We start from the raw sequence: 11,110 nt of genomic DNA on the forward strand, positions 1-11,110 counted from the left end.
GAACACAGACCAATTTTATTCCTATTTTCCTCTTACAGGCAGATTTTGATAGAAAAAAGGACATTTTTGGATGGAAAGTCCAAGAAGATATTCAGGCCCACTCAATACTGGAATCAGTGTCATCACTGTGGTGTCTGACCTTGACTTCAGTCAGGCAGCTTTAGCATCATTTCTCAGGCTCTGCTATGAAGCGTTGCCTTCAGCTTCTCCAGGTGTGTAGATACAGACAGATAACTCCAGAGCAGAGGAATCTTCCTGCAATCACCAAGTCTTAACCTCACAACCTCTGCACCTCTGAAAGACCATTACATGAGGCAGAAGATGGGCAATCACACGTCAGTCACCACCTTCCTTCTGTGGGGGTTTTCCAGTTTCCCAGACCTGCAAGTCCTCCTGTTTGTGGTGATTTTATTCTCCCACGTGATCATCCTAGTTGCAAATGTGTCCATCATGGTGGCCATCAAGCTCAGCCACAACCTTCACACCCCCATGTACTTCTTCCTCTGTGGCCTGTCCTTTTCAGAGACGTGCACCACCATGGTGGTCATCCCCCGCGAGCTGTCAGACCTGCTGTCAGACAGCAAGACCATTTCTCTTCCTGAGTGCGCCACCCAGATGTTTTTCTTCTTTGGCTTGGGTGTTAACAACTGCTTCACCATGGCAGCCATGTCTTATGACCGCTACACTGCTATTCAGAACCCGCTGCACTACACCACCCGAATGACACCCAAGATCTGCTGCCAGCTCATGGTGGCCTCTTGGATGGTCGGGTTCCTGATTTCTACGTGCATCATCATCACTGTATTTAGTTTGTCTTTCTGTGGCTCTGTCATTCAACACTTCTTCTGTGATATTGCTCCTGTGCTCTCCCTTGCTTGTGATTATACTTTCTATCATGAAATGACTATTTTTGTATTCACTTCATTTGTGTTGGTTGGTAGCTTTGTTTTAATTATGATTTCCTATGTGTTCATTGGGTTTGTCGTTATGAAGATGTCTTCTGCACAGGGGAGGTATAAGGCCTTCTCCACTTGCTCCTCCCACCTCACTGTAGTGTCCATACACTATGGATTTGCTGGCTTTGTGTATTTGAGGCATAAGGACAGTAGCTCATTCCGTGAAGACATGCTGATGGCTGTGACATATACAGTAGTGACACCTTTGCTTAACCCTATTGTGTACAGTCTTAGGAACAAAGAAATGCGGTCTGCCCTGAGGAAGGTGCTAGACAAAGCAAATGGATTTATCACTCAGACAATTAATAAAAGAAACTGAACATTTAAAAATTTATAGAGCATTGGCCCTCCCTAGTGGTGCAGCATTTTAAACCACAGCATATGAAGCTGTCACAGCCATTGCAGTGTGAGTTTGATCCCTGGCCAGGGAGGTGACCCACATGGCATGGCAGACCTCTCCTGACCCTTCCTTCTCTCCTCAGTAGTGTATTTCAGTAGATTTGTCTGTTCAGCTCCCCAATCTGTCTCTGCTGGCTCCTATCAGCCCTGTGCCCCAACCTCTGATTGTATCCCCTTTTATTTATATGTATAAATAAATAAGTCTTTAAAAAAAATTTTCAGAGCATTGATATGTAACATTTGGGTACTTCCAATACAATAGTTACTTTGTCTATAAAATAAAATATTTTCTAATTTCCTGACATGCCTACTGTCATAGCTTTCTTACTATAAAACCAGCTTTAGTTTTTTTTTTTTTTTAAAGATTTATTTATTTGTGCAATTTGTGCATACAGAACTGGGGTACAGGCCAGAGGCTCAGGGGTGGTGAGAGGCTTAACCAGAGACAGAGTGGGGAACAGAACAGGCAGATCGAGGAAGTACACTGCTGAGGGGAGCAGCAGGCGGGTCAGGAGAGGTCTGCCACACCATGTGGTCACCTCCGGGGCAGGCGGGAATCGAACTCATGCAGAAGCGGCTTTAGATTCTCAGTGCTGTGCTTTAACCCACTGTGCCACCAGGGAGGGCCAAACCAGCTTTAGTTTTAAAACATCTAAAAATGTTATCACACACATAAACATACACAGCCTGTATGTACCCACACATGTGTATGTGTGGGCCTAAATGTACGTTGTAGACATATAAAAAAATGTTTTGTAACAGTTCATTTCATAATGTTGATTTTCCTTAAGGAAGGAAGAAAATTATCTACAAAAGGAAAAGAAGAATAAAAGAGTGATAGATCAAGAGAAGTATAGTACAGAGAAGTACAGCAGAGAGAAAGATCAATAATTAACTTGGTTAGAAGAGGAGAAAGTATAAACACAAATTTAGAACTGATATGAGTGGAAGATCACTATACAGAGAAATTTAAAATAATTTTAAGAAAATACTTTTTTCAACTCTCAGATATGTAAACTAGCCTGGAATGGATGAATTTCTTGAAAAAAAAAAACAACTATAGACGTGACCACAAAAGAGCTAAACTTTTTTAGTATTTTATCAAAGAATAGCAAGTTCTCTCTGAGGGCTATTCTTCCTGTCCCTTCAACAAACATATAGCATAGGTGGTTTCTTAACTACCTTATTGATGTCCACAAAAACAAATAATTCAAATATTAGTTAAATTATGGCACAAAGATACATAGTTTATAAATTATAAACTCCACAAAGGGGTAAGGTGGTCTGTATGGGATAACTTGATTAATATAGTTGTTTGGGTTGTGGAGAGAGTGGAAGCTGTAGTGGTGAATAGGCAGTTTGAGATCACACTGTTTGGTGGTACAGTGAGTGGTGCTACCCAGGCTGTGGTAGGATTTGGGGATTAAGCATGGGGAAAAAGGTCCAGAGGCTGATGAGAAAGTAAATGAGGAGAAGAAAGTAGATGGCCAGTATAGAACTCTGAGGATAGGAGGACATTATTTTATAAATGCATAATAGTGACTTCAATTAATTAATAGTTTGGTAATAAAAAAGCAGATAAATGATTTAGAAACATGGTAAGGAATTAGGAGTACACTGAAATTGTGTTCTAATGCCTGTAGAATAGGGGAGTGAGTAACTTAACACCATTAAATCTGAGAAACAAGCAAACCTTTCCTGGACAAATAGGTTTAGTTACGATGTAGAAGTAGAGAATATATTCTGTGAATGCAGGTAAGTTGACTGCAGAGATGAGTCCAGAAAGAAAGTCAAACATATCTGGAGGAAACCAAGTAAGGAAAAAGAAATACTGGAAAAGAGGAAGCACCAAGTGCTGCATTGAATGCAGGTGAGGAGGGCTCCAGAAGGGCTCTCAGCTGGGGCTCAGATTGCATGGCTGTTATTGTAGGTGAAGTCAGAGCCTATTGGATCTCCAGGTCCTATTCGTTCTTTGCATTGAATGAAATTTTCTGTGGAGAATCTCTGACCACCCATCTCTCAAACTGTATCATTCCATTTTCACAAATGTTCCCTACAAACTGTTAAATCCTCAAATCATAATTTTAAAAATTTCATTTCATTATTTTGAGCCTCAGTTTCCAACCATATTTTTTTTCTGTTTTTATATCTACAGAAAAATTAAATTCTCTAAAGGCTACAAATGACTAGAGCTATGAAAACAATGAATTTCTTGCTAGCACTCTAGTTTTTAATTTCTTCATTTTATGCTCAAAGTAACCCTCACTAATTTGGAAGGGAATTATCAGAATTATTATATTAAAATATATTTTTTTGGCTCTTCCTGGTGGTGCAGTGGGTTGAAGCATAGCATTAAATAAGCTAAAGCCACTTTAGCATGAATTCAATCAAGCTGACCCACATGGCATGGGAGATCTCTCCTGACCCACCTGCTGCTCCCCTCAGCACTGTGCTTCATCAGTCGGCCTGTTCTGCTCCCCACTCTGTCTCTGGTGAATCCTCTCATTGCCCCTGCACCTCTGGCCTATACTCCCATTCTGTATGCATAAATAAATCTTTAAAAATATTTTTTTCAAGAAAATAACATTTATTATGCCACTATAGTATAAAATTTCACCAAGCACATTTCTGCTGTATAATTCAGTATATTGTGTTTAAGTGAGAAAGTTGAACACTGAAATAGATACTAAGTTATAGCCAAAAATTCTTTCCAAGACAGAGTATGACATTTTGGAAAAATATAAAAACACTACCCTAAGCAAATAATGACAAGAATATTTTTTTAAATGTCAAGTTTGAGGTTTATCTTAAACTATGAATTTGAATGTCTCTATTTGTTTAACCAACATGACAGCAGAGGCGTTTCCTTGCTTTTTTCCAAAGTTGATCATTCACAGGAACACTATATCTGAGAGAGTCCTTTGTCTTAGGGCAAAATGGAGCACCCTTAGCTCACTGGAGATTGACATAGACTGCAAGAGAAGAGACAGAAAATAGTTGCACATCAGGAACAGGATATAGGTGAAGAGAAATACCTGGAGGCTGAGGGTCAAGACTGAGGGGATACTGGCAGACTGCCATTTCAGCAAGGGGTCTGGGGATTGTAGAGCTAAGTGTGTGGAGACACACAACTTGACTGAGAGAAAGTGCATGCTGTACAGCAAAAGAAGCTATCATTAAGTGAAAAGGGAAGATAGAAGGAAATATTTATATATCATACATCTGGCAAAGGGCGGATATCCAAAAACTACAAAAACTCATACAACTCAACAACAAGAAAACAAAAATCCAATGGGAAAAAAAGAGCTGAAGAGCAAAATAAACATTCTGAAAAGAAGACATACAGACAGTAAACAGGCACATTAAAAAAATGTTCATCATCACTTACCTTCAGGGAAATGCAGGTCAAAACAATGAAATACATCTCACATTGTGTGGAGAATTTATACTAAAAAGACCAGATACAATGAGTGTTTATGGGACATGAAGAAAAATGAAATGTAATACATTTTTGGTTGGAATACAGAATAATCCAGTCTCTATGGAAAGCAGTGTGGAGCTTTCCCAAAATATTAGAAGTAGATCTATCATATGGTCCTGCAATTTTACCTCTTGGTCTTGCCTGAAGAATGCATTAATTTGAAGGGATATATGAACTCCTGTGTTCATTGCACTTCTGTTTATAGTAGTCAAGTTATGGAAACAAGCTAAACACCCAAGCATGGATGAGTGTGTCAAAGGGTACAAAGTTGTAGTTATGTAGGATAAGTTCTATGTATCTAATATACCACATAACTATAATCACTAATATTCTATTGTAAGAAATACTGGAGATTTATTAAGAGAGTAGATTTTACATAAAAAGTAACTATGGACCCTCCCTGGTGGTGCAGCGGGTTAAAGCACAGCACTGAGAATCTAAAGCCACTTCAGCATGAGTTCGATTCCAGCCTGCCCCAGAGGTGACCACATGGCGTGGCAGACCTCTCTTGACCTGTCCGCTGCTCCCCTCAGCAGTGTACTTCGTCGATCTGCCTGTTCTGCTCCCCACTCTGTCTCTGGTGAAGCCTCTCGCCGCCCCTGAGCCTCTGGCCTGTACCCCAGTTCTGTATGCACAAATAAATAAATCTTAAAAAAAAAAAAAGTAGCTATGTAAGTAAAGAGATATGTCAATTAGCTTGATTGTGCTAATCATTTCACTATGTATAGGTATGTCAAAGCATGCTGCACCTTAAAACCTATATTTTGTATTAAAAGATAAGACATTATTTTTGAAATTGCAAGTAGCATTTTGCTGATACCACTTGAATGGAAATCATTGAGATTTAAGAGCCATTTCTTTGATTACTGTGAAATTCTTGAAAGAAAAACACATGGTGTACAAGCTTTGTGTTCTTAGTCCATAGACTATACTAGGAATAATGGACGCACTAAATAAAATATTCATTGAGTTAAAGTCAATGTTTAACCAAGAGCTATTTGTAGAATTGTTCTATGTACCAGACACTGTACGGTGAGCTAAGGATAATTAGTTCAATCTCCCACACCACTACTTTCACCCACCCACCAATGTTCTGTAACTGAATGATAAGTTAGCTCCTGTTTTCCCTTATGTTTCGGTTGAAATGTCATGTCCTAAAACCCTCCTTGAGCCTCACAAATAAATGGTTTTGACAAATCGTATTACGAGAAGTAGAAACTGAGCAAAAAGTACAACTTGGAACTTTTGATGATGTGATAGGATATGTGCTCCCCCACTAAACGTTTGAAGTCAAAGATGCCAAGTAGCTAAGACTTGTGATACCAAGATTCTGTTTAGGAAGACACTATAGAGAAATTAGTCTGAAATCTTTTTTTTTTTTAAAGATTTCTTTATTTATGCATACAGAACTGGGGCATAGGCCAGAGGTGTGGTCGATGAAAGGATTCATCAGAGACAGAGTAGGGAGCAGAACAGGTAGACTGATGAAGTACACTGCTGAGGGGAGCAGCAGGTGGGTCAAGAGAAGTCTGCTGTGCCATGTGGGATCGAACTTGCAATGAAGTCTGTTTAAATTGGTCTCTATAATTGGTGAATGGGATTTTTAAGTAGAAACTATTTTCCAAAGTACTTTGAAAAAAAATCCTCATTTAATTTGAATCAAGTACATAGCCAAGTCATCTTCATAAATTGAAGTAAATATTGACTTTGTATGTTGCTAGAAGCTCTTCACTATACAGTGATTAAATTAATGGTAAATGTCTTTACAATACCCAGCACAAATGTTGGTTTGCTTTTATGGATTTAGAAAACCAATCTGTTCTTGACATGTTTTCTCATGGACTCTCTCTTTTACCTTTTTGTTCCACAGGCTATAAGTGGGGTGGGGGTCAACATGGGGGCTGCCACCATGAAGATTACAGATGCCACTTTGACTTGTAATGGAATAGCTTGATAATGGCATCACATAAACAAACCCCGTAAAACAGAGTAATGGCTGTGAGGTGGGAAGTGAAGGCCTCCTTCCTCCCCTCAGTGGAGTTCATTGAGGATGTAGCTGCAGATACAATTATGATAAATAGTGCACTTGTGGGTACTGATGCAGAAGAAATGCAGGAGGTAATTCAGCACAAGAAAATATCAAGAGTGGACAGAGACCACTGAAAAAAATGGTTGAGTTTATTTGGGTCACAGAAGGCTAGACTCATCAGACAGCCTATAAATGACAAGTATTCAGGCATCCCCAGCTAGGAAGCCCCCAACAGCACAAAGTAGACTGGAGACATCTGGTGGGGTTGGGCAGGGGAAAGCAGGTGGCCACATGGCGATCATAGAACATGGTGGCCAACAGGAAGCATGCTGCTGCCCCGGAAGTGACATCAAAGGCATGCTGGCTGTACCACCAGTGACAGGGATAGTAGATCTCTCTCTTAACAAACCCACAATCATAATAGGTTGACTGATGTGGAATAGCCAATGTCTACAAAGGCCAAATGGTTTATAAAAAGAAACATTGGGGTTAGTAGCTGTGGGCTGCTGTGAATAAGATGATTATGCTATTTCCCAATTGGGCGACTATGTAACTTAGAAGTATCCCAGAGATAGAACATAGTGCATGATTATCTGTTAATCCCAAAATAATGAACTCTTGTCACTGTATGGAGCTTTCAGTCTCCTGCTATCCATTTAATGGTCCCTACTAAAATTAGAACCAGAGGAAATAAAAATGAAATGACCCCACATTTGATGTATATCCTTAAGTGTAAACATATAAATTTTAAATGGTAATTTTATTCCAATTCTAGGATATTTTGTGCACACAAATTCCTCTACAAATTTCATCAGAATTTTAAAATTGAAGCCTCAGTTACCCTAGAGCCCAAATGTTTTATCCTTATTTGTATACCATGCAGTGAGTCTACACTGTATACACATGAGATATACAAAAGGATGTTTATGGAAGCATTGATTGCAGTAATGCAAACTTCAAATAACATAATTGATAACAGAAAGGCCAGATCTTGAATTTCCAGCCCCATCCCTGATGTACTCTGTCCCAGCAATTTCTATTTTAATATTCTCTTTTTCACACTCATTTGAACAAAATGTATAGTGTTCACTTTGGTCATTTTCTTACTTGATCCTTTTATTGGAATTTTAAAAACCCACATCCTTAGTTATAATAATGGATAATAAGGGTCAGAGTTCTTCATGTGCAAGATGAAATGCTCAAACAATTTTTACTACTAATGGGAGGTAAACATCCCAGGTGATGTGTAAAAAATTTCTAGGACACATCTCCGATGTCTTATCTTTTCATACTTATGGGGCTGTGTGAATCAATAAGAAGAACTAAGATATTCTTTTAACAAAGATTAAATAGAAATGGAAATGAAACATTTGGGAACAACTTAGATAACTTTCACACCTTAGGTAACTTTAGTTTCAGTTCTATTAAAAACAATAGGGAAATAAGAATTGAGACAGAGAAAGGAAGGTGGGGATAGAAGAAGCAGGAAGAATGGCAGGAAATTAAATTCAAAGAAAGATGAACATTTCGGAATACTATTCCCGTAACTCAAAACAGATAGAACTCTCAAAGGGGAGAATATGTTAGTTATGGACACTCACTCCAAGTGCTCCTTTAACATGCATTTCTGAATAATTTGTCTTAAAGCCATATCTAGCTAGCTAGCTTCCTAAAACTCTTGGTACCCACATACATGTTACTCAGTGTTTCATTTTACTCAAGGCATAAGGACAAAGGTATGTTACAGTACAGACATTATCAAGATTATGTGGCTGAATTCTGAAGTTCTGACTTTTTTTCAAGATTTATTTATTTATGCATACAGAACTAGGGTACAGACCAGAGGCTCAAGGGTGGTGAGAGGCTTCACCAGAGATAGAGTGGGGAGCAGAACAGGCAGATTGACAAAGTACACTGCTGAGGGCAGCAGCAGATGGTTCAGGAGAGGTCTGCTGCACCATGTGGGTCACCTCTGAGGCCGGGGATCGAACTCATACTGAAGTGGCTTTAGCTTCTTAGTGCTATGATTTAACCCACTGCACTACCAGGGAGGGCCCAGTTCTGACTTTTCTAACTAGACAAATACTCAACTCTGAAATTAATTTTATGTTTTTAAAGAAAATAGATGTGTGAAAGACATAAATGTTTCAAAGCTGGATATGAGTACTAGCACAGAAGACAGGTGCAGAAATATCATGGAATTTGCACCCATGAAACCCTGGCATCAGCTTCTGGCTGTGTCTCTCATTATCTATGGAGTCATAAACAAATTACAAAAATGCTCTGATCATCTGTTCCTTACCTGTTAAAAGGAGGCAATGATAACATATGTGTTTCTTGTGTTGAGTCATATGATGTAAGTGAAAACACCAAGCATTATAACAAATAATATTTAATCACTAATAGTTTGCTTAAAATAATTAACATGTGACTTCTGGCAACATAAGAAAATCAAGTATGTCTGTATCGTTAAAACTAGAAATAGGTTCCAAGGAATCGTTACTGTACAGCAGTTTAATTTAAGTAAGACTTGTGTCATTTAAGAGAAGGTACAAATTGCTTACTTCCCAGGTTATTACAAATTAATTACTTCACATATTTTGGAAAACTAGGTTGAGAATCTCATTGGGATAAAGACATTACATGGACCATCTATTGGGATAGATAAGTAATATGTAAAATATGTATTATATAAAAGTATACAAATAAAATATTCTCTAAATACTCGGAGATTCTGTTTATTTGAATAAAACAACATTTTACTATCATTAAAGCTGACAATTAGAACAGCAGACAATGTGACAACAGCACAGCTGATGTGCCTGTGTGCAGTGGTCCTGGCTTCCACTGTCGCGTGTTTAGAAATCATTTGAGTTTGCTAGTTCAGTTTAGTTTGCAGCAATGCATCCTGTTTGCACAATATTATTTCCAATGTGGCAAGTGTCATGTTGAGAATTTACTTTAAGTTACAAACTTTTTATCTTCCAGTATCTCAGATTGATTTTTATACATTCACTATTTTATACTCCTCTGAGTATATTAATTACATATATTTTAGCTTTTTTATTCTAATTACTCTTTTAACTCCATTTGCTTGGGAGTTAGGTCTTCTTTTGATTGTATTTGGTGCTTCTCACTGTTTTGTTTATTCTTCTCAGTCATTACTTATTCTTATTGTCCACTCAAATTGTACTTCTGATTATCTCTCAGCCTTGTGTGAATGTCATAAACATTTTACCACAGTCACCTCAGTGCTCTTGAGATAGGGACAGGATGTGCTTCTTGATAGAGTCCCAGGCAAATAACACAGTCTGGATTTCTGGATTTGTCTACATCCATCCTTCCTGCATGTTGCCAGTTGCTTGGAACCCTGCCTTTTAGGACCCAAATAGTTTCTCACATGTACCTCACAGACAGAAAACACTGAAACCAATTCCTGATTGGAAAAAATTAGAGCAGGGTGTTTTAAAATACACAACTTTTGGGGCCCAACCTGGTGGAGCAAGAGGTTAAAATACAGCACTATGAAATTATCTACAGCCACTGCATCATGAGTTCAATACCTGGCCAGAGCGGTGACCCATATGGCACAGCAGACCTCTCCTGACCTTCCCTCCGTTCCCCTCAGCAGCATATTTCAGTACATCTGGCTGTTCTGCTCCCCTGCTCTGGCTATTCTGGTAAATCCTCTCATCCCCGCACCTCTGGCCTGTACTCCAGCTCTTGTATGCATAAGTAAACAAATCTTTAAAAAAATTCATCTTTAAAAGGAAGAGATGATGTAGAAATGAGAGGTGTAGCAAAGGGAAAGTGTGAAAAGGAAGTGCCACCCCTAACTTGTGAGTTTTTAGCAAAGGAATAGAAGGGCTACCAGGGAGAAAAGAGGCTTAGTCAGACCTCGAAACCTCAGAGCTCTTAGGGAAAGAAACAATAGGAAGAGCTTTCAGATACAGTACACACAGGTTTGGAGAACAGAGAAACAAAACCTTGGCAAAAAAAAAAAAAAAAAAGTATATGGATTTCCCTGAGGCAGGATCCTGCCAAGGCAAACACCTTCACACACAGAAGTAAAGACGGTAAAGGAATAGGGTTATGTTTGCAAATGAAAGCTACCTTGCCCAGCAAGTCTAGGCAAAAAATCTATTTTGTGTTTCAAGCTCTGTAGCCTTTCTCCTGAATACTAACTTTTTATGAAAATCTAACTTTATGGTACTTGGGAAAAGAGGGTCAGAACAGATGTAGGTT

General features: G+C 38.7%; 1 protein-coding gene across 1 annotated transcript; it reads left to right on the plus strand.

Annotated features, from left to right (window-relative positions):
- The first annotated feature begins 321 nt into the window (after positions 1–321).
- On the plus strand, positions 322–1,275 carry LOC101632500 (olfactory receptor 10Z1-like). Its single transcript, XM_004683615.1, has one exon. The coding sequence runs from the start codon at positions 322–324 to the stop codon at positions 1,273–1,275; it is 954 nt and encodes a 317-aa protein (XP_004683672.1).
- The last annotated feature ends 9,835 nt before the right edge of the window (positions 1,276–11,110 follow it).

The sequence above is a fragment of the Condylura cristata genome, unplaced genomic scaffold (assembly GCF_000260355.1).
Source record: "Condylura cristata isolate star-nosed mole 26May11 unplaced genomic scaffold, ConCri1.0 scaffold00015, whole genome shotgun sequence".
Lineage (NCBI taxonomy): Eukaryota > Metazoa > Chordata > Mammalia > Eulipotyphla > Talpidae > Condylura > Condylura cristata.